Below are 24,692 nucleotides of genomic sequence, written 5' to 3'. Positions count from 1 at the left end.
GGAGGCTGGGACAGGAGAATCGCTTAAACCCAGGAGGCGGAGGTTGCAGTGAGCCAAGATCGTGCCATTGCACTCCAGTCTGGGCAACAAGAGCAAGACTCCATCTCAAAAAAAAAAAAAAGAGTAGAACAAGGGCAGTAACAGATGGATAAAACCCCAGCTGCTCAAAAGCCTGCACATATGTCCACCTTTAAAGTGCTAATAATACTTAGATAAGCTTCTAGCATGCACTGTCCCAAGAAAAGGACGGATCCTTTGGCATTAAAAAAGCAAAAGACAAAACTGTAAAGGAAACAAACCAATTCTGTACTGTAAAACTAATTTCAAAACTATATAGTTATCAGGGGAAAGAACAATCATTATGTTTTGGGGATGGAGAGGTTCTGTTTTGGAAATCCACTCTTCAGATTTCTTAAACTTACATTTACATTTTAATGAGGCTCTAGCATTGCAAAATTATCCAGAAAGGAAATAAACATTTGGCTTCCTAAGTAGACTGAGTTCTAAAAAGGGTCATTTATCTTTGGTGGCTTACGGTACCCTTTATTATTTATCTGTTGAATGAGGGAACACAGTTAAGAAAAGAACATGCAGGATCTAAATATATGGTGGCATAGGTTGATTAGAATACAAGATGTGTGCTGGGAGAAATCTCAGGAAAAAAGACCTGGTAACAGAGGCTCTTAAAGCCAAGCAAAGGAATGCATATGCAATTCTATTTGGGATGCCAAACTTTGGGCTCTTTTCGATAAAATAAAAATAATTATTATATTCTAGACTGTCTTTCACATGCAGAATTATTCACTAATAGCTTTTATAGCCTAGTTCTCTAATTGTAGATTTTCACTATGCTTTTTTAATTCCCTCAAGTTATTTCTAATTCAGCACAAAGTATATCAAGCGCGTCAAATGCAGACAATACCAGAGTTGAATCACCTTTCAATAAATTCAGAACTTTCTGCCACCAACAGTGAAGTCAATTTCACTCAGAAATTGGAGTGCAATGTAAAGTTTGGTGAGGATTCTCTACAATGAAAATGATTAACTCAACATCTGGTAAATTATATTTATTAACTAGAGACCAACAGTAAGTACAATTTTATGCATATGTTAACTGTTAACGGAATGAAGAAATAGTAGTAAAATAAAGGTTTTACTGGCATTCACATAATTTCCCATGTAATTGAAAACACAAAGTAAATTTTTATTTATTTATTTTTTATTCTAAATATAGAGACAGGGTCTATGTTGGCCAGCGTGGTCTCGAACTCCTGGCCTCGAGCAATCCTCCCGCCTCACTTTTCCAAATTCCTGGGATCACAGGCATGAGCCACACCTAGCTGTAAATCTCTGTATAAACACATGCAATGGCTTAGATATTTCTCTTACTTTTTGCAATCCTTGTTTGATTGAAGGCTTAGATATTTCTAAAGTGACACTTCAACATATCTAATTTGTATGTAACTTCCTTGCTTAAAAACTTTAAAAATGATTCCTCAATACTATCAGACTTTAGCTCCTTGAAGACAGAAATTTTCTTAATGAGCTCTATCCCTTAAGTGTCTAGCATGTTCAAAAATGCCTGCTGAATAACAATTTCTTCGACTTGTGATTCATCTTTCCAACTTTATCTCTTTTTCTGTACTGCCTCCCCTCCCTAAGTTTTAGCTATTTTCGATTACTTCAACATATCACAATACCCTAGGCTCTGAATGCCTGTCTTGACTTTATTATGTAATCCTACATATTATCATTCAAGGCCCATCTTAAAAATTCACCTTGACACTCTGAAACTCCCAATCAAAATTGTATTTGCTAGAAATAAAGATAACATGTTTTAAATTGAATAAGGCTTTAATCTAATTTTTCAGTTTACAAATAAAAATTTGAAAACCTGATAATCATAACAAACACTGCCAGACCACCATAAATTCAAATCAGGTACCATGATTTGATATAACCATATGGTCCACCCATAAAAAGGTTCAAAAGAGTTGTGGCAGGCAATACCACAATGGTCTCTGCATTCAGGTATTCACACCCTTATAAATCCCCTCCCCTGAGTATGGCCTGGACCCAACGAGTGAATTGCTTCTAATCAACAGAATTCAGCAGATGTTCAATCCCCAGTATCTCAAATTAAAGAATAAGGAAAAGAAAAAAGAAAAAAAAGAAAAGAAAAATGAAAGAAATTTAAAAATTACATTTAAAAATAACAATAAAATTAAAAGAAATTTAAAAATTTAAAAAAAATTCAGCCGAGGCGACAGAGTGTCACTTCTGTAATTAAGTTACAAAAGACTGTGACTTCTGTCCTGGTAGCTACTGCCTCCTCAGCTTATTCTATTGCCCTCTCAGCTTGCTCACTTTGATGAAGCAAGCCTCCTGTGGGAAAGTCCCATGTGGCAAGGAACACAGTATAGGCAGCCTCTGGCATACAGCCAACAGGAACTGAGGCTCTTAGTCCAACAACGCTTGAGAAACTGAATTCTGCCAACAAACATGAGTTTGGATGCAGATTTTTCACCAGCAGAGTATTCACAATGAGACCTCAAGCCCTGCCTTGACTGCAGCCTTGTGAGAGGCCCTAAAGCTGAGGACCCAGACAAGCTGTGCCCAGATTTCTGACATGCAAAAACTGTAAACTGTATGTTTTAAGCCAATGAGTTTTGGAGAAATCTATTAGACAGTCGTAAATAACTGAGACAGCAATTCACAACAGACCAAACACTATCCCTACTCATTTAATACAACAAAGGCCAAAGTACAGAGAATGGAGCTGTGATATCTTTCCCTAACTTCAACAGTATTCATGTATGAGTAGGGTAAAATACCCAGCAGATTTTTATAAATTAAAAAAAAAATGTTTAAGCCATTCCAAGGAACAGGTAAAGTCAGTTAAGCACCTCAAATGACCCTTATGGAAGAATAACTCTTATCTTCGGTAACTACAGCTCTTCATTCATGAAAAAATATTCTTTCCTTGGACACACATACCTTAAATTAAGAAACTGAATGTCACATTTAAAATAAACTATTAAACAGGAATAATTCAATAATTTATTTCTGGAAACATAAGATATTTCATATTCACCTAAGGTTAATTATATTGCTACTCAAGTTATCATGTATTTGCTGAAGAAAAAGATAAATGAAACACAGCTGACCCTTCAACAACACTGGTGTGAACTGCAGGAGTCCACTTACAACGAATTATTTCAACGAAAGAGATAAAAAAATGCAGTATTCAAGGGATGTAAAACATGCCTATATGGAGGCAGAAGCGACTGCAGAACTTGAGTATGTGCAGATTTGGTATTTGCGGGGGTCCTGGAATAATCCCCTGTATATACCAAGAAATGACTATAAATGAAATTCTGTCCAATTTAATCACCTCACAATTATAGTATGGAAGAGGTATCTCCCAAAGATCTATGATTAACTTGATAAAGTTATCAGCATTGGAACATAACCACTATTAATAATCTGAGAAAAAATAAAAACAAATCAATATGTTAATTGAAGCACCCCCTTTCCAATTCTAACTCATAAAAAATATTTACCAAGTTCAGAATAGAGTAATACTGCAGTAAAAACTCAATCATCTTGACTATTCAAAATACCACTCAATGTTTTTATCAAGGAATTATTTAATCAAATATGTTACATTATTTAATTAAATATGTTACATAAAAGTTTATTGTATCAAATGTGTTACATCCTGGGCCCAACTTTACATTCTAGAAAAACATTCTTCAAATTTTACAAAAGTAGATTTTATATATTAAATTTGTTTCTGTTAATTATAATAAACTTTTTCATCAACAGAGAACTACAACCACAGAAAAATTTACCAAAGGGTAATAGAATACACTTCAATCCACGTTACTAAAAACTGCCAGGGAAATGTTTGCTGTTGTCATAAGTATAACTATTTTTGAAGTAATTTCTTCTATGTTAACACAAAGTTGAGTACTCTGAGATAGACCTAACATCATCTCATCTTAAAGTTATTCCAAATATGAAAAAAAATGTATCAGGCACTAAAACTTAAATCTTCAGAAATGCCCAACTTGGCCAGGCACGGTGGCTCAAGTCTGTAATCCCAGCACTTTGGAAGGCAGAGGTGGGCAGATGACCTGAGGTCAGGAGTTTGAGACCAGCCTGGCCAACATGGTGAAACCCCATCTCTACTAAAAATACAAAAATTAGCCAGGCATGGTGGCGCACACCTGTAGTCCTGGCTACTCGGGAGGCTGAGGCATGAGAATCGTTTGAATCCCGAAGGTGGAGACTGCAGTGAGCCCAGATTGTGCCACTGCACTCCAGCCTGGGCAACAGAGCAAGGCTCTGGAAAGAAAAGAAAGGGAAGGGAAGGTGGGGGAGTGGGGAGGGAAAAGGAAAGGAAAGGAGAAAGGAAAGGAAAAGAAAAAGAAAAGAAAAGAAAGAAGAGAAAACAAAGAAATGGTCAACTATGTAACAGCATAAAGAACTAAAATACACAGAAAATTCTAGAGATTTTATTATAATTATGCCTTGCTTATTTCTGCATAAACTGCAGGGCTCCATCTCTTTCTGGAGGAACAGGTAATGCCATGATTTGAAAGTTTATCTCAATGTTATAGGCAATTGAAAACTCTTAATTATTCCTATGTGGAATTAAAAAAGCAACTGAACCAAAAATAGTCTTGGATTATGTTTCCTGATTAATGAAGATTTACAAGAATGAAGGAATACAGGGGGATTTAAATGACTCACATTCACTACAACAATGGAAAAATTTCAAAAGAAAGAATCACCTCAATAGTCAAAAGTAGATTCTACTGCTATGCAGACTATTTGAATTTATACTGGACAAATATACTCAGGATTTTTATTAGTTCTTTTTCTTTTCCCTTCTATTATTCAGTTCCTCTGAGGGGTTGCCATTATAAATTTAAATAGCATACTAATACAAAAATTGCTTATCAATTCAGATGCTATCGATTCCCATTGTACATGAGTAATTTACCATATCACATTGAATATGGTATATCCCACTTCTCTTCTCCTCTCCCGTACTACAAGCCACGCTATTTTTAATTATTCCAGTGGCTGTGCTTATGATTTGAAACAATATGCTTAAGGTACCGTTCTTGATATATCTTTAAACAATTATGTTACTGTCAAAAAGATTAGACAATAAGTGATTTAATCTTCCTTAAACTCTTCCCATTCCATCTCATAACATTTTGTTCTAAATATAATTAAATCTTTTATATCCTACTGTCCATTTCTACAAATGAAAAAAACCAATAGACAGCATTTTATATAACTTCAATGATCAAGTAACAGCGATTACACCTATAAAGAAGAAAAAATTCTACACATTCATACTTTGCAAATGGGAAGAGATTCTTCAAAGCATTTCCAATTTTAACAAATGTCTACTTAAAACCTACTGTGTGCTAAGCATTTTTCTAGGTGCTAGGGATTCAGCAGAGAGCAAAGCCTGCTCTTTCAGCGGTTATCTTCCAATATGACAAAGGCTATCTAGAAATTTTATTTCTTTTTAGCTTCCTTCAATTCTCCAAGGTCAGTGGTTCCCAACCAAGGGCCCACGCTGTCAGGCGTGAAGGACCATAATGCCAATTAAGTAGGCAGGATGAGATGGCCAAAAGTTCTGATCCTCTATAAACAATGCCAACCTGTGTGACATAAAATGCACATAGGGTCCCTGCTGAGAGATATTTGTTCTAGTATAACCAGGTGCTATGGGTTGTTGTTCTTTCTTGAATTCTTTTTCATTCTGCTGAAACACTTTAAGTATGGTTTCATGAACAGTACGTGGCTAAGCTCTTTTAAGTCTACATTTCTTTTACTCCCCCGACCCTCCAACCCACCTCACTGATATAATTAAACACTCATCTTTACAGGTATAATTCCATAAACCACTCCTCTCCACTCCTCTCAACCCAAAAATAAGATTTTAAATTTCAGTATCCAGGGTTATAGAATTCTGATGACAGTCTGATTCTCCTTTCTTTGTAGGTAATTTGTCTTTTATTCAGGAAGCTTTTAAGATTTTGTCTTTGTCCTTTTTTATTCTTTTCCCTTTTTTTTGAGACGGAGTCTTGCTCTGTCGCCCAGGATGGAGTGCAGTGGCGCAATCTTGGCTCACTGCAACTTCCGCCTCCTGGTTTCAAGTGATTCTCCTACCTCAGCCTCCCGAGGAGCTGGGATTACAAGTGCCTGTCAGCACGCCTCGCTAATTTTTGTATTTTTAGTAGAGACAGCATTTCACCATGTTGGCCACGCTGGTCTCAAACTCCTGACCTCAAGTGATCCTCCCGCCTCAGCCTCCGAAAATGCTGTGATTACAGGCATTGAGCCACCAAGCCCAGCCTTTAATTTTTTTTTTTTTTTTAAGAGGCAGACTTCTGTCGCCCAAGCTGGAGTTCAGTGGCACAATCACGGCTAACTGCAGCCTCAACTTCCCAGGATCAAGCAGTACTCCAAACTCAGCCTCCCAAGTAGCTGGGAATACTGGCACTTGCCACCACACTTGGCTAATTTTTAAATTTTTTGTAAAGGCCAGGTGTGGTGATTCATGCCTGTAATCCCAGAACTTCGAGAGGCTGAGGCGGGCAGAGCGCTTGAGTCTGTAAGTTCTAAACCAACCTGGGCGACATGACAAAATCCTGTCTCTACTAAACAAAGAAAAATTAGATGGGCATGGTGGCGCATGCCTGTAGTCACAGGTACTTGGGAGACTGAGGTGGAAGAATCACCTGAGCCTGGGAAGTCGAGGCTGCAGTGAACTTATGATCACACCACTGCACTCCAGCCTGGGCAATGGGAGTGAGACCCTGACACACGCACGCACGCACGCACACACACACGTAAATACAGGGTCTATGTTGCCCAGGGTCACACACACACACACACACGTAAATACAGGGTCTCACTATGTTGCCCAGGGTAGTCTTGAACTCCTGGGCTCATGTATTTCTCCCATTCCATCTGAAAATATTTATCTGTTTTTGTTAATCATTCCTCCTTTTGATTATTGTTTCCTGTATTCTTTTAACACTCTTTCAGAGAAATACTGGAGCACCTCTCTTTCCATCACATCTTTCCCATTCTGTATTTTCATCTCTATTGCTGCACATTTGAAATTTTTCTTTAATCTGAAGTTTCAGATCATCAACTGGATCTAAAACATGACATTTTATTAATCTGGTTACTCAGATTTTTAAATTCTGATAATTATGTTTCTAATTTCCAATAACACTTTCTGGTTTTCTGTTCTTTTTACACAGGAATCCTTCCTAACAACACAAATCACAATTTTGTTTTGTATTTTTAATTATCTTCCACTCCTGGAATTACTACTTCTTTTAATGGGGTATTGGTTATTCATACATCAAGCTTGATTTTACTCAAATATATCAAAATTATGTTTTCAAATATAATACAAATACTAACTAGCATGGATTTCTCCGACAATTTGAAACTTCACCAATACCCTTCACTCTAAAACAGAGGGCCTGACATTCCAAGTTTTATATAAGCAGACAGGATATGACAGGTTGGCTCCTCCACAGGAAGAGCCTTGTTGGCTGGCAAGGCAAGCCGAGGAACTCCTGTTGCCAAAATAATCAGTCAATAAAAAACATCTAGCAATGACAAGAGATGAAATTAGGTTTTTAAAGTCCTTGTTTGTTGTCATAATCAGGCTCAAGAATTTAAAGAAAAACATGAACATAGGAAGGAAATGAAAGAAAGATACGGTAACTATAGACCTCAATGTAAATTTTAGTTAAAATCTCCCCAAACTTGGGGAAAGCAGGTTAGTATAACCCTTCTAAACTTACTATTCAAAATTGTTGTAACCAAGTTAGATCCTTTACCTGATCCTAGACTGGATTCGCTACTAGAAGAAAGCAATAAGCAATTCCATGGATCATCTGACAGAATATTGTGGTTATGCAAGATAATACCCTTATTCTTTCCTATAGGAAAAAAACACTATAGTTTTTTGGGGGAAAGTTATCTCAAGTGGTTCAAAAGAACCATAAAGCAGATGGGGAAGCATGTTAATAATAAGTGAATCTGGATAAAAGGTATGAATGTTTCACATATTCTTATTCCCCCCAAAATTTATTTTTTCTTTTTACTTTTATTTTTTTTTTGAGACAGAGTTTCGCTCTTGTTGCCCAAGCTGGAGTGCAATAGCACGAACTCGCCTCACTGCAACCTCCGCCTACCGGGTTGTTCAAGTGATTCTCCTGCCTCAGTCTCCCGAGTAGATGGGATTACAGGCATGCGCCACCACGCCCAGCTAATTTTTTGTATTTTTAGTAGAAAAGGGGTTTCAACATGTTAGCCAGGCTGATCTCGAACTCCTGATCTCAGGTGATCCTCCCGCATCGGCCTCCCGAAATGCTGGGATTACAGGCGTGAGCCACCATGCCCGGCCTCCCCCAAAAAGTTTATTTACAACCAAAAAGATGAAGCAAAAGTATAGTTACCAATACTTTCGCATGTAACTACAGTTTATTCTGTTATACTGTCTCGGGCACCAATATATTTGGCCATTTTCCTAATGATGGACATTTGAACTGCTGCCATTTTTTTGAAAAAAAAAAAAAAAAAAAAAACTATTGATTGCTCCTAACATTCTTATACATGAAAGTTTCTATTAGGTATGTATCCCAGAAAACAACTGCTGAATTATAAGGTAGATTATCTTCAACTTTACAGGAAAATACAAAACTGCTTCTTGAAGTAGATTTATCAATTTAGATTCTCATTTACAACTGTATAAGAGGTCTTGTTGATCTACAATCTTTCCAATACTTGATACTGTCAAACTTCTTAATTTTGCCAAATGAATGGATATAAAATATTCTCACTGTAGTCCTGACTCGTATTCCCTCATTTTTAGTAAGCCTTTATATTCTTATTAGCTACATGTTTTTCCTCTCATTAAATGCCTACTCACATCTTTGACTATTTTTCTATTGGTTATCTTTTCTTAAATTAATTCACAGAATTTCTATATATATTCTTTTAAAAATATATTCGTTTATTTTAGAGATGGGCTCTCATTGTGCTACTCAGGCTGGTCTCAAACTCCTGGGATGAAGCAATCCTTCTGCCTCAGCCTCCTGGGTAGCTGTGAATACAGGCATGCACCACCACACTAGCTTATATACTCTTGATAAAAATCTTTAGTCAGTTAAGTTCAAATTTCTTTTAGTCTTTTAAGAAACATGGCTGCTGCTGCTTTTTTTTTTTTTTTTTTTGGACGGATTCTAGCTCTGTCACCCAGGCTGGAGTGGAGTGGTGCAATCCTGGCTTACTGCAATCCACCTCCCTGATTCAACCAATTCTCCTGTCTCAGCCTCCTGAGTAGCTGGGACTACAGGCATGCACCACCATGCCTGGCTAACTTTTGTATTTTTAGTAGAGACAGAGTTTCACCATGTTGGCCAGGCTGGTATCAAACACCTGACCTCAAGCAATCCGTGCGCCTGGGCCTCCCTCCCAAAGTGTTGGGATTACAGATGTGAGCCACCATGCCCAGCCAGGCCTCTTAAACTTTCTTTAAAGCATCTTTTGATGGACAGATTTTAATCTAATCAAATGTAGCAGTCTTTTGCAATTAGTGCTGCCTCCCCCAAGGTTGAGTTTAAGAAACCCAACCTTTACCCAAGGTTTCCAAGATATTCACTTGGGGATATAGTACATCCACATACCAGAAGCTTTGAGAAATTCCAGCTAAATACATGACAGATAAGGCCATATTAAAACCAGACACTAATAACGACTTACAACTACTTTTATTTAAAAAAAAAAAAAAAGGCATAAGTAGTAAAGAAAATCCTAGCAAAATACCACTAATTTGTTCTTTTCAATGAAGTGAAGGACCTAGAATAGACAGGCAGCACATCCTTCCTTCAGCACTAAAATGACCAAAGTATTTGAAAGCAGTTATGCTGGGAAGTCCAAATGCAAGCACAAGCATATCAAAGAGAAAATCAACAAATGAAAATACAAATTGTGCCTACACAAGGCTAAAAGTACCAGGAAGAAAACTGGACAAAAACACATGGTACCCTATATGCTAACCAGCTAACAAGCAAGGAAAACTGGTTCCTAACACAGTGGTTTCAAACTTAAGGGACAGTCAAATACCTAGCACAACCCATTATACTGGCTTTCCCTTTTAAATCTCCACAGGCTGGTCAATCACGTAACTGGTAAAATCAATTTACAGCATGACTCTCCCATCTCCACATTTGCAAAGAGAAAGGTATACGCAACTAGCATCCAGCAATGAAAGAAATGGGGTGGGGAGGGTAAAAGTACCCATTCTGAGACAAATAACTGAACTCAATGATTCTCTTACTGGTTCAATGACTAAACACAAAAAGCCCAAAGACAGTCCTGAAGCCACCACAACCACAAAGGAGATTACAAAATTATGAGTCCAGATGAGTGGCTGTCAGGGCTTAGGCATGGGGGAAGCATGGAAAAACAAAAGGCTAGTATATAAGGGAGGGTTTGGGGGATGACGAAACTGTTCTGTATCCTAACTGATAGGGTGGTTACACAAATCTACATATGTTAAAATTCACAGAGCTGTACGCCCCCCCCAAAAGTGAATTTTATTGTATGATTTAAAAATATACATATTTTAAGTATACACAAATTCTTATAGGAGCCTTATTTACATTACCCCCAAAAGGAAAACATCCCAAATATCCTTCAAAGGATGAATGGAATAGACACAATGGTCATCCATCCATGTAATAGAAAACTACCTAGTAATAAAAAGGAACAAAGAATTGAGTTATACAACGACATAGATGAATTGCAAAGATACCACGCTGAGTGAAAGATAAACGTCTTAAAAGAGCATATAGTACATAATTTCAATTATGACAATATGGAAAACGTCTTATAGGGACAAACAACCAATCAGTGGTTCAGTAATGAGAGGGAGAGAGAGGGCTTGACTATAAACTGGCTGGTCAAGGAAATTTACAATTTTATTATATTTAATTTTTTTTTAGAAGAAAAAAGATATAAAGTTTCTAAAAACAGTAAGTACAGAAAGCAGACATAAGTTTTAAACACAGTCCCTTGTGCTCAACAAAATCAAGATGAATTCTAGGATCAAGGGATTCCATTAAGAAAACAGAGTTAAGAGGGGGAGCTGAATGTGATAATAGAAGCAAACAAATACTATCAGTGAAGAATGCAAAACCTCACAAATCACAGAAACAGCACAAATAAAATACACATGAAAAATATGTGAGCAGGAAAATTCAAATCCTCCAAATGAAGAGAAAAAGAATAAAGAACCAACAGAACTCAAGGGCAAAGATTCAACATATTTGTTGACATTAATAGAAAAAAGTGGCCTGCAGACAAAGGATTACAGAAAACAATATTCATATCGTACACGTTTTCACATTTACATTCATAATGTAAAAATAAAGAAAAATATTTTGTGCACACACCAAAAAAACAGCTATTTACAAACAAAAAATGTAGGCTGGCCTCAGAATTTTCCATAATATAAAACCACATAACTGTAAAGCAAGGCTTATACATAGTACTTTAAGTGAAAAGGCTGTTGACTAGAAAGAATTCTATACCCAGCTAAATGGTTGCTTACATATTCTGACCAAAGACATTTTATGGATCTAAAGGCTTGCTAATAAATAATAAGTTAAACAAGGTTCAAAATAGAGCTGTCAAAGGTGGGTTAGGCATTAAAAAGGGTGGCAGCAACGTGACAAAAGAAAAACTTCAGCTGAATTAAATTTAAAGGAGATTAACTGAGCAATGAATGTGATTCATGAATCACAGAGCCAGCCAGAGTAGGCTCTGACATTCAAGCACAGCCCTGTGGTGGAAGTTTTATAGACAGAAAAAGGAAAAGTGATATACAGAAAACGGAAGTGAGATAAACAGCTGGATTGGTTACAGGTTGGTATTTGCCTTATTTGAACAGTTGGCTACATTTGATTCAGCCAAAATTTGGTCACTGGCACAAGAGTAGGCTGCGGTCTGTTTATACCTCCACTTGTTATAGTTCGCCATGTACAGAAAAACCTTTAGGCTGGACTTAAAATATGTAAGGAGGCGGCTTTAGGATAAACTTTATTTAACAAAACAATGAAACAATATAAGGGTAATATTAAAGTTTAAATCACTGTTGTGTATATGGCTACAATATATATCATAATACAGCTACAATATATACCTGTCATTAAAAATTTCCTGAAACAACTACATAATATTAACATACTAAATACATTATAACAAAACTAGGATTAAATTTTCAAGTTTGGTAGAAAAAAAAAAAAAGACACAGAAGGGTGATTATCTCCTCAGTGGTGGGCGAAAGAAAAGTTGGTATTTCCTTGCCATGTATCCTTTGTCCTAAGTAATCTCATCCCACTTCCATGCTATTAAACTGTTTAAGAACAAAAGGTCCCCAAATCTGTGACTCGGACATCTAACTGCCTAATCAGAGATTTTGCTGCCTATATTTCTCAAAGGTATCTTAAAATCAGCACAATCTAAAAATGAAGTCTTAACTTGCATCCCACCTTTCATACCTCAAATCATTTCTCCTGATGCGCTACTTGTAATGGCAGTTACAATATGACCACTTTACTTAACTGCTAAACTGAAAGACTCAGTAGCTACTTTTGATCCCATTTCTCTCATTTCTCATATTTAAGTGGGAGAAAACACAATTATATTCAGCAACCCATCTAAAAGGTTCAGCAGAGCCTTAAAGTCATTTGTATTAATTACTCCAAAGCAAAGTTTCCAACAATCCAACACAGCAATCAATAACTAGCACCAGAATCACCTGGAATGTTTATACTTAAAAAGTACACTGCAAGTTCCTTTATCAAATATACCAAGGGATGGGTCTCGAGAATCTGCAATTTCAATAAACACCCCAATTAACACTTATGTGACTTAAGGTTTGGAAACTACTGCTCTAGGGTCATTATTCCAACACCTTCCCTCCGAGGAATGTTGAAGCACTTCCCTGTGCTGCACACAACCACAAAGACAAGATACTCAGCTTCACACACAGAAACAATCACTGATTTTACATAGAGTTAAATTAAGTTACCTCTTTATCTTAATTTCTATATAGGAACAAGCATTCCATAAGAACATGCTTTCCATAGTAATAAGCATTATTTACTGGAGGAGCTTCTAACTTTACCCCTACTAAGTTTCAAAAGAAATTTAAATGTATCCCCTATAGAAAAGCCCATCCATTTTCTCTTTCCACCTAAAAATAGGACCCCAATTTTATGTTACAGTTTGGAAGAGAAAACTTTCCCTAGTTGAACTGACTCTTGTGGCCCTGTGATCAAAGTCTGGCCAATATTTGGGGGGCTAATCCCCATATGGGCCACTCAATAGGATATTTTTAAAAAATAAAAATAAAAATATTCTGGCCAATATAATACAAGGATAAACAGCATGTTTTATTTCAGGAATGTCTCCCTCAATCTTACAGAGGGTATATAACAGAATTAGGAATCAAATTCTGCAAAGCCTCTATTTTGTACAAGTGCTTTAAGTATAAAAATTATAAAAATACTTCAAGAGTTTTATGTTTTAAAAACATATTTTGCCAGGCACAGTGGCTCATGCCTGTAATCCCAGCACTTTGGGAGGCCGAGGCGCACGGATCACGAGGTCAGCAGTTCAAGACCAGCCTGGCCAACATGGTGAAACTCGTCTCTATTAAAAATACAAAAATTTGCCAGGCATGGTGGCGTGCGCCTGTAATCCCAGCTACTCGGGAGGCTGAGGCAAGAGAATCACTTGAATCCGGGAGGCGGACGTTGCAGTGAGCCAAGACCACTCCACTGCACTCCAGCCTGGGCGACAGAAAGAGACTCCATCTCACAAAAGAAAAAAAAAAAAAAAATATATATATATATATATGTAATTTCTTATAAACACAAAATTAGAGTAAAACATTTATTTAAAAGTTGTTTCAGCTGGGTGCAGTGACTCAGGACTGTAATCCCAACATTTTGGGAGGCAGAGGGGTAGGGGCAGATCCTTTGAGCTCAGGAGACCAGCCCGGGCAACATGGTGAAACCCTCTATCTACAATAAATACAAAAATTAGCCAGGCGTGGTGGTGTGTGACCGTAGTCCCAGCTACTCGGGAAGCTGAGGTAGGAGGATCACTTGAGCCCAGCAGATCAAGGCTGCAGTGAGCCATGTTCACGCCAGTACACTCCTGCCGGGACAAGAGAGACCCTGTCTGAAAAAAAATTAAATAATATATAAAATATAAATAAATAAAAACTTGTTTTAAGTGCCAGGTTCAGTGGTACAGGTCTGTAGTCCCAGCTACTTGGGAGTCTAAGGCAGGAGGATTGCTTGGGGCCAGGAACTTGAGGCTATACGCCATAACTGCACCTGTGAATAGCCACTGCACTCCAGCCTGGGCAACACAGCAAGATGTCATCTCAAAAAAAAAGTTGTTTGTTTCAAACTCTAAATATATTTTCTCCTATGTTAGTATGATTAATAATATTAATGATTAGAGCCCCTGGTTAGTTCATGAAGTCTGTTTAGTTACAAATGCCAAAATTCATTCAGCTTTGATGATAAACACTGAGGCCCAATGGCCTTTATCATCTAGGGAGTATGAAGAATGAGCAAGAGGCTAACTCAGCGTGAGTTACCTTGGGAAAGGAAAGAAGAAATGGTTCATATAGGACACACATAGATACCTTCAAGGGTGTTTGTTGAGTTGTTTCTTAAGTAGTTGGTTTCCTTCACAGAAAGTTCTTAAACTCAGAATATACCCATCCATGCACCCCACCAGCAATACAAAGACCCCAAACAAAAAATTACTATATTCTTACCCTACGCATGGCTTCCTCCTCTTCTTGACGCTTTTCATAATGTGCAAAGTCATCAAAGATTGAGGTGGTATGCTTGAAAGTAGCAATTATTTTAAGCACTTGCTTAGCTTTTTCTAGGGGTACCTCTTGAGTGTCCCTTGAATTGGTAACCGGTTTGTTGTCATTATTTTCTAAGCGAATATGCCGTAATTGGTTATTGGGAACATCTTTGACAAAGATCCATTTAACTTCAAATTTGCCCTTCCACTTATCCTGAGACCAGACACCAGCATACGCATTATAGTCCACAACAGACTTCATTTCAGCCACTCCACAAAAATGTCCACTGCCATTCACACTGAAGAGTAAATAGAGTGGGCCTTTCCCGTTCAGGGAACGGTAAGCTGCATCCAAACGCTTATTACCATGCTCAGTACTACACCAGATAGAGTATTTAATGGAACGATGTATGTCATCCTCAGAGTAGCTTTTAATTATAAACACACGTCCATTCTTCAGATTCCAATCAAAGTCTTTGGGATTATAGTTGTTTATGGCCTTTAGCTTTTCCAGCACGGGATGCACTTCTACACTAGAAGGTGAAGCACTGACAGGTACAACACCTAAACCAAAGTTTTCACTGCCCGCTCCATTGTTCTGGTTGAAGCCTGCTCCCCTGTTACGAGGAGCTACCCAGCGATTCTGCAGCTGCTGCTGTTGAGGCTGCACTTGGTGAGTCTGGGCCTGTGGCTGAGGTCCTTGTTGCTGCTGTGGTTGTGGTGGTTGAGGCTGCTGTTGAGGCAGTTGGCTTTGCACCAATGGTGGTGGTTGAATTAATGGCTGAGGCTGCTGGATTATAGTTTGAGGAGGCAGAACTGGTTGGGTTGGTGGAGCCTTTACCACTGACCCTTTTTCATCCCAAGTTCCAATATTCATGTTGTGTTTTATAGGAGGTGGTGGTACAGCAGAACCCCCAATTCCCACATTGCCCTTGGGTTTAAGTTTCGGTTGAGGTTTGGCAGGCTTTCTGGCGATGGCAGCCCAGGAGGTTGGTTTAGGTGCTGCACTGCTAACTGGGGGCACACTATTGGTTGCAATGCTAGTCATACCACTGCTGCTCAAAGCTGTACCTACAGTTTTTGTCACTGCAGCTGTCAGGTCACCACCAATTTTCAGTCCAGTCATGCCTTGCTCAATACTGCTAATGCCAGGCACCTTACTCAAAGTATCATTGCCAAATCCAGCCTGTCCATCAGTAATAGCTCTCCCAAGAGAACTAGGTGGATAGCCATAACTGCTACTATAAGCAGAACTTTGTGTTGATTGTCCCTGAGATCCACTTGTCCCCCATGTAGAGAAATCAGCATTACCAGGAAAAAAGTTAAATCCATGTTGACCAAGAAATGGAGGGGTATTTCCTAATGCCCCAGGTTGACTAAATACACCATCTGGTATATAGTGATGTTCTCCATTACTCATTTGTCCATAGGTTGTCAGATATGGCATAGGCTGGTCTCCAGCTGTGGACCACGCTGCTTCCCCAAGAGAATATGGAAATCCAATGGATGGAGCATAGTAACTAGGCATGTATGGATCTGACATTGGTGGATAGCTGTTACTCTGCAAAACAAAATATCACAATCAGTAGCGAAACGTCCTCTTAAAAGAGCAAAAAAAGAAATCTGAAAGATTAAAATCAAGAAGTTTTAAGTAAATGAAAATAAAAGATGTACCTATTCTAGATAAACAAAATTAAAATTTCAAATCCAGTTTTATCAACAGAAAAATATGCTGATGAGTAGTCACATCTTAAAATATTTCTTACAAAATAACCTATATGGCTTTTTTCAGGGATGAGAGTGGGGGTATAATGAGTATTATTTTTGTTGAAGAGCCAGGCCCTCTGTCACAATTTAAAAATATCATAATTTCTACAAAAGGCTAATATATAAACTTTGTGGACACAAAATTACCATTTACAGCCAGCTGTACTTTAATCAAGTGATGTATGCAATCACTTACATACAAGGATTAAATAAACTAGACAACTCTGCCGAATAATAGAGGAATTACAGCTTATCTATATGATGGAATCCAGTTCAGCCATTAGATTTTGTACTTTCATTAAGGAAAAAATGGAGAAATGCTCACAGTCTTGAGAAGACTCAAGATTATGTTTATAGCATGATGCAAATTTCTTTTTGTTTTGCTTTGCCTTGTTCATTTCAAAAAAAGACATAAAACAAATTCCTTATCATAGTTTCTTATTGGTGGAATAACAGACATGACTTTTCTTTATACTCTCCTCTTCCCCAAATTTTACACAATAAGCCTATTACAGAACAGGTTTGGGTTTTTTTTTTTTAATTTAGTAATAGTGAGTTCATGTAAATTTTTTCCCGAATTACTGCAATTAAATCAACCTTCACTATACTCATCATTTAGTGAACTGCCAAAAATCAAGACACCAAATTTTATTAAAGGAAAAAAAAAGCTCAAATTTGTTACTAGACAATATGAAAATAAAATACTTTAAAGTATTTTAAATACTTATTTCTTTTGAAGTAAGTTTCTTACGCAAAAAAAAAAAAGTCTGAAACTAGATTTTCGATCTTTGATTTAGGTGTGCTTTTATTCTATTTTATTTTTGAAACAGGGTCTCACTCTGTCACTCAGGCAGAAGTGCAGCAGCGCTATCTTGGCTCACTGCAACATCCACTTCCTGAGGCTCAAGCAATCCTCCCATTTCAGCTCCCAGAGTAGCTGAGACCACAGGCGTCCGCCACCATGCCCTGCTAATTTTTTGTATTTTTTGTAGAGATGAGGATTTCACCATGTTGCCCAGGCTGGTCTTGAACTCCTGGGCTCAAGCAATCTGCCCACCTCAGCCACCCAAAGTGTGATTTAGGTGTGATTTTAAAGCACTGCACAGAGCTTCACAATTTGTAGAATTATGCAAAGTGAAAAAAATCCACTAATATTGTCAGTACAACTGGTATGACTTTTCAAGGGTCAATACCATTTTGAAGGCTAATTTACAGAGACAGTCAAAGTTCTTTGGAGTAAAGTTCTTAACCCGTTTCTTCTACTATTTCACTCTTGTCACTATTTCGTGGCTGCTTTTCCACTCATGAATGTGTGACATAACGTCATAGATCCTGCCTGGAACTAATTTTAAATTATTTTTGAAAAGGCTTATCATTGAAAACTGAGATGTTTTATTACTAAGCTACTTGTTTTACTATTAAATTACCTGTGGTATACCCATCTAACTCTTGTAACTGTCTACTGTCTATGAGAAAGCTAACTTAACATATTGTCTTTTGAAATGGTTCTCTGATATGACTAAAATAACTTAAGAACTAAATATAACGTAACAGAGGTTACATTTAAATTAATAATTCTGACAAAGATTTACTGGCTATTGCCAGTAAAGCTTGGACTTAAAAACCAAAAAACTCAACTCTCACTTACTGTTTAAAAGAAAATCACAAAACCATTTTTCAAATACACTGGATGTTAAAAGTATATTTTACAGTACAGTCCTTGACAGACTATGTTGGTTTTTTATTTGTATCATTTTTTATTGTTGTATTGTTATTTGTTTTTCCAACACAATCAGTCCTTCATATCAGTGGGTTCTACATCTGTGGATTCAACCATTCACAGATTGAAAATAGCTGGGAAAAAGAAATGAATAGTTGCATCTGTATTGAACATGTACACAGTTTTTCTTGTCATTATTCCCTAAACAATACAGTATAACCACTTACAAACCATTTACACTGTATTAGGTATTATAAATAACCCAGAGATCATCTAAAGTATACAGGAGGATGTGCATAGGTTACATACAACTAACTATTATACCATTTTATATAAGGTTCTTGAGCATACGCAGATTTTGGTATCCGTTGGGGGTTCTGGAATCAATCTCCCACAGATACCTTGAGACGACTGTATTTTTGATCCACAACTGACTGAATCTGTGAATGTAGACACTGCAGATACGGAGGGCTGACTATATTTAAAACTGGAAAATTCAGGAGTTACTATTTACTAACTGAACACATTCTTCAGCTATAATGGATAATTAGTAACTCTAACTGCAAATATAGTCAAAGAATGTTCACAATATTCACATGAAAGGAATCAACAGCATTTTTACAACTGCAATAGTAGCATCTTACATAAATCAATACTGGAAGTATTGACTGCTATATTTAAATACATCTATAAAGAAAAGCCTGAGGGAAGTTCAAATACACCAACAATAGTTTTTAAAGAAAAAAATCTTGACAAAATTAATGACTAAACTTTGGAAGCTACGAAGACAAACACAAATGCGTAAAATTTGATCACTGAAGTATCTACTAAAAATGGAAAGTACTCATAGTGCTTCATACTGACAAAAAGTCACTGTGATTAAAAAAACTCTCAAAAGTTTAATAAAAATGAGAAGTTCATCTAGTATAAACGAATATATGTAACTGATTAAAAGATAAAACTGGGCTGGACACCGTGGTTCATACCTATAATCCCAGCACTTTGAGAGGCCAAGGCAGGCATATCACCTGAGGTCTGGAGTTCGAGACCAGCCTGGCCAAAACGGTGAAACCCCATCTCTACCAAAATTACAAAAATTAGCTGGCCATGGGAGCATACACCTGTAATCCCAGCTACTCGGGAGGCTGAGTGAGGCAGGAGAATCGCTTGAACCCAGGAGGCAGAGGTTGCAGTGAGCTGCAATGGCACCACTGCACTCCAGCCTGGGTGACAAGCGAGACTGTCTCAAAAAAGAAAAAAAAAAAAAAAAAAGATAAAACTGTCTACTGTCTTCATCCTTTTTTTAAACAGTTAAACATATCCTTTATTTATAATTTTAACTATTTCAACCACTTATCAAATGCATATTTTGTAAAAAACATTGATATAAGATACTCATTCTAAAAGAAAATCTACAGTTAAATGGATAAGACAAGTAATACAGGGAAGTAGATAAATCCCACATGGAGATGCATAGGAAAGGTGGGCTGAATATGAAGGTAACTGGTTTCCAAGTTTTAATTTTGATTGTTGGCAATGAAATCCAGATTCAGTAGTCTTTATCTGGATGTGGGAGTGGAAAAGCACACAAAGTAGGAAGTTTTTATGTTAATTCTTTATAAGAAAGCATTCAGAAAGTTAAACTCAAAATTTATATTGAATATTCTTATTTCACTATGACAAGTGCTGAATTCTACACAACAGTTACACATCAAGTTCTTAATTTGTCTATACCCATAGTATAATTCAGGGGTCAGCAAACTAAGAGGCCAACAAGTAAATCAAGCCACGTTCAGCCCGTCACCTATTTGGGTTTTTTTCTTTTAGCAACTCTTTTAAAAGCTATTAGCTTAAAGCCAGGCACGGTGGCTTGTGCTTGTAATCCCAGCTACTCAGGAGGCTGGAAAAGGTGGATCAATTGAGTCCAGGAGTTCAAGACCAGCCTGCACAAGAGACTATCTCATTAAAAAAAAAAAAAAAAAAAAAAAAAAAATTAGCCAGGCATGGTGGTGCACGCCTGTAGACTCAGCTACTTGGGAGGTGAGGTGGGAGGATCGCTTGGGCCCAGGAGTTCGAGGCTGCAGTGAACTATGATCACACTACTGCACTCCAGCATGGGCTACAGACTAAAACCCTCTTAAAAAAAAAATTTAAAAAAAAACACACACACAAAAATTGAAGTGCTTCAAACTCCTGACATGACTTCCGATTTAACAACCAAAAGTGATGTTCATTCTAATTTTAATGCTTGTATTATGCTATGTACTTTCTCCTATTATAATTTTCTAAAAGTATAATTTATGCATATCTAATCATGTCATAAGAAAAATGTCATAATAATATTCAACCTGAGTATTTCACCAACCGTAATTCTTCATTCTCTAATTCTATTAGATAACCTAATCCATCCATTCACTTAATAAACATGAATGCTATATGTGCCAGATACTGTGCTGGTTACTGGAGACAAAAAATAAAGAATGTGGTCTCCAACTGGGAGCACTTCACAGGTATCGTGAGGAAGACTTATTTACCCTATAATGTGATAGCTACTCTAAATGAATTACAAAGAAAGCAAAACAAAACACTTAAGTACAAAGAAGAGGGAGTAAGTAACTGGAAAATCAGAAAAGACTTTCTGTAGGAAATGCCATAGGTGTGTGTACACGTCTGTATAAAACATACATACAAAAATTGAGATCGTGAAAGAAATATTAAGAAAATATTTATACTTTCATAAAATAATGGTAAGTTCTATTTTGCCAATCAGATGGAGAAAGTTGGCAGAAGATGAGCTAGAAAGGGAAGTGGAACCACTTCAAGGGCATTCATATAATAAATGCATCCACTGTTGAGAAGCTATAGTAATTACTTAACATTACAGTGACACAATCAGACTTGGGATTTTAAGACTGCTGAGTGGCAGTATAGAATTACTAGTTAGAAAATCATTTCAATAGACAAAACTAATGAATACCTTAACTAAGGGCAGTGATGACAAGGGCAGAAAATGACAATTTAATTCTCTATAGTACTTCTCTGATAAAGATAGCTAAGAACTTACTTTCCCAAACACACAAGCAGACAAACTCAACTTCAGTTTTTCCAAATTATTCTTCAAATTTATATGCACAAATTACATGGCATATTTAACAGTGCCAATTAAAATCTAAATTTTCCAATCTATTTAGTCATAAAATTATTCTGAAGAACTATAAAGAACTAATTTTAAGAAATGAAGGACTGACATTTACTTTCAAAATTACTATGAACATTATTCCTTCAGAAACTGAACACTACAAAATAGAAGAAATATGCTGCCACATAAGTAGAAAGGCCAACAACTTGTTTTAAAGTACCCTTGGGTTTGATATGAACTAGATCTAAGTATACAAAGCAATTTAAATCATTAGCAAAAGACTTGTTAAACACCTTTCCATCAAAATATTTATTTTTATTTATAATTTTAAAATCAGATAAATGAATTTAATTTTTAAAACACACTGTGTACAGTGTATGAGGACCTAATTAAATAGTTGTCTAACTCTAAATTTGCCAGTATCTTCTTGAGATCTTTCATCAATAAATCCAGTTTTCACTAATCTGTTATAATAGCACTATTTAAAAGGTCCAAACATTTTATTTAATTTTCTAGCTAGGTAATTGAGAGTACTTAAATTCTCATACGACTTACCTTTAAGATTCCAGATAATTTTCAATAAACCCAGTTTTCAACATTCTACAGTATTAATCCTCTTTAAAATGTAAATATGTATCTTGTTAGAGATAATTATTTTTAATATTAAAGAAAGACGACTGCTGAAAATCTATTTAGTACCACAAAGGAGAGGTAGAACAGGCCTTACTGGAATCAAACTTTACAACTTCTCTTCAAACAGGATACAAATATGTTGATTCCAAATATCATGAGTTAAAACAAATCTATTTTACAAATGTTTTGCTCCAACATAACCTGCAATGATGCAGCTGAAAAAATTCATTTGGGTTCACTAAGGTAAATGCCTTTATATCTTTTAAAAAGTAATGGTTTCCCAAACACTTTTTAAAACTATTTTTTTTTTTTACAAGTAAAGTCTTATGCACAATTCCAACATATAGAACAGATAAAACGCAAACCACAGTGCTGGTTGCTACACTGGTGGGATTCAGGCACCCTCCGCTGGTTTTCCCTAGGAAGACACTAAGGTGCCTCTATGGAATACCAGAAATCCTCCTGACAAAAATTCTTCCTCCAGTAGAAACCCTTCTATGTCCTTGTGACAAATAATAAAGAATTGTAAAATATCTGTTATCAAGCAAAACATGCAAGAAGATTACTCAGGTAGCAATTCCAAAACCGTCTTTTACAGTCCACTAAAATTCCTTAAAAAAGAGTTTGAATGGCTGAGTGCGGTGTTCCACACCTGTAATCCCAGCACTTTGGGAGGCCGAGGCAGGTGGATCACTTGACGTCAGGAGTTCAAGACCAGCCTTGCCAATATGGTGAAACCTCACCTCTCCTAAAAATATAAAAATTAGCCAGGCGTGGTAGCATGTGTCTGTAATCCCAGCTACTTGGGAGGCTGAGGCAGGAAAATTTCTTGAACCTGGGCGACAGAGGTTGCAGTGAGCCAAGATTATGCCACTGCACTCCAGCCTAGGCAACAGAGCGAGACTCCGTTTCAAAAAAAAAAAAAAATAAGAGTTTGAACAAGTCAGGATTTTTTATACTATATCTTCATCTTAAGAACTTCATTTTCAATTATAATTTATAAACTATGAAATCAAGTAGCAAAAAAAAACAGTTCAACTGTTTAGCCTCCAAAATTTCTCAAATCTATCAAAACATGGACATCTTTTTGAAGGAATATTTATTACACCTCCTAATATTAAGATTTCTCAGCAAAGTTGGAAAATACTGCCATACTGCCATAAGCGTTAACTGAGATTACTATGTGAGCCAGAATATAGTAAAATCACGCTTATTTTAAAACTTGCACTACATTTCACAACAAATGATCTACTTTCATAATCTTTACGTGGAAAAGTAATTTTGCTGAGATCGTAAAGTTTTTTTCTTTCCCATTTATTTCTTCTCCTCCCATGTATGCTAGGAATGTTGCTCAGTAGATAGGAAGGGGTGGTTAAGGGGAAGTAACCAAGAGGTAGATGAGGTTGAACACAACCACCACTCTCCATAATCCTAAAAATAAACCTGCATCCCACAAATTGGGAACTACTTTTTGTTCAAATTTTCCCTATAACTCTACTGTACAAACTGTTCAGTTCTGTAGTAAGATTTGGTTCCTTGTTCTTTCAGAGTTTCAAAAATCTAGGTTAAAATTTTAGAGTACGTTTTTCATTTTCTCCATATATGCAAGCAGACAAGTCAAACTTCATTCAGTTTTCCAATTTACTCTTCAAATTTACACACACAAACTAATTGGCATCTTTAACAGTGCCAATTAAATCTGAATTTTAGGCTGGGCACGGTGGCTCATGCTTGTAATCCCAACACTTTGGGAGGCTGAGGCGGGCAGATTACTTGAGGTCAGGAGTTCAAGACCAGCCTGGCCAACATGGTGAAACTCTACCTCTACTAAAAAATACAAAAAGTAGCCAGGCGTGGTGGCATGTGCCTGTAATCCCAGCTATTCAGGAGGCTGAGGCAGAAGAATCACTTGAGCCTGGGAGGCAGAGGTTGGAGTGAGCCAAGATTGCGCCACTGCACTCCAGCCTGGGCAACAAAACAAGACTGTCTCAAAAATTAAAGAAAAAAAAAAAACTGAGTTTCTAATCAAATTAATCATAAAATTATTCCAAAGAACTGAGTTTCTAATCACATTAATCATAAAATTATTCCAAAGAACTACAGAAGTGGGCTGGGCCCAGTGGCTCACACCTGTAATCCCAGCACTTTGGGAGGCCGAGGCGGGCGGATCATGAGGTCAGGAGATCGAGACCATCCTGGCTAACATGGTGAAACCCTGTCTCTACTAAAAATACAAAAAAATTACCCAGGCGTGGTGGCGGGCGCCTGTAGTCCCAGCTACTCCGGGCTGAGGCAGGAGAATGGCGTGAACCCGGGAGGCAGAGCTTGCAGTGAGCTGAGATCGCACCACTGCACTCCAGCCTGGGCGACAGAGCGAGACTCCGTCCCAAAAATAAATAAATAAATAAGAACTACAGAACTAATTTTAAGACCCAAAGTTCTTGAGCATTTTTTGCTTTTTTAAAGCAAAACAAA

At 37.0% G+C, this 24,692-nt stretch overlaps 1 protein-coding gene across 4 annotated transcripts in view; it reads right to left on the bottom strand.

The window, feature by feature from the left end:
• Positions 1–24,692, bottom strand: part of YTHDF3 (YTH N6-methyladenosine RNA binding protein F3) — a 42,988-nt gene that overhangs the window by 10,175 nt on the left and 8,121 nt on the right. For all 4 annotated transcript variants that reach the window (XM_016959517.4, XM_016959516.4, XM_016959518.4 and 1 more), the window contains one exon: positions 14,921–16,519. In XM_016959517.4, the coding sequence (XP_016815006.1) occupies positions 14,921–16,519 (1,599 nt within the window). The remainder of the gene's footprint in view (positions 1–14,920; positions 16,520–24,692) is intronic.

Source organism: Pan troglodytes, chromosome 7 (assembly GCF_028858775.2).
Source record: "Pan troglodytes isolate AG18354 chromosome 7, NHGRI_mPanTro3-v2.0_pri, whole genome shotgun sequence".
NCBI classification, from domain to species: Eukaryota; Metazoa; Chordata; class Mammalia; order Primates; family Hominidae; genus Pan; species Pan troglodytes.
Note: the sequence above shows the minus strand (reverse complement) of the source record. Positions and strands in the feature narration are given on the sequence as shown.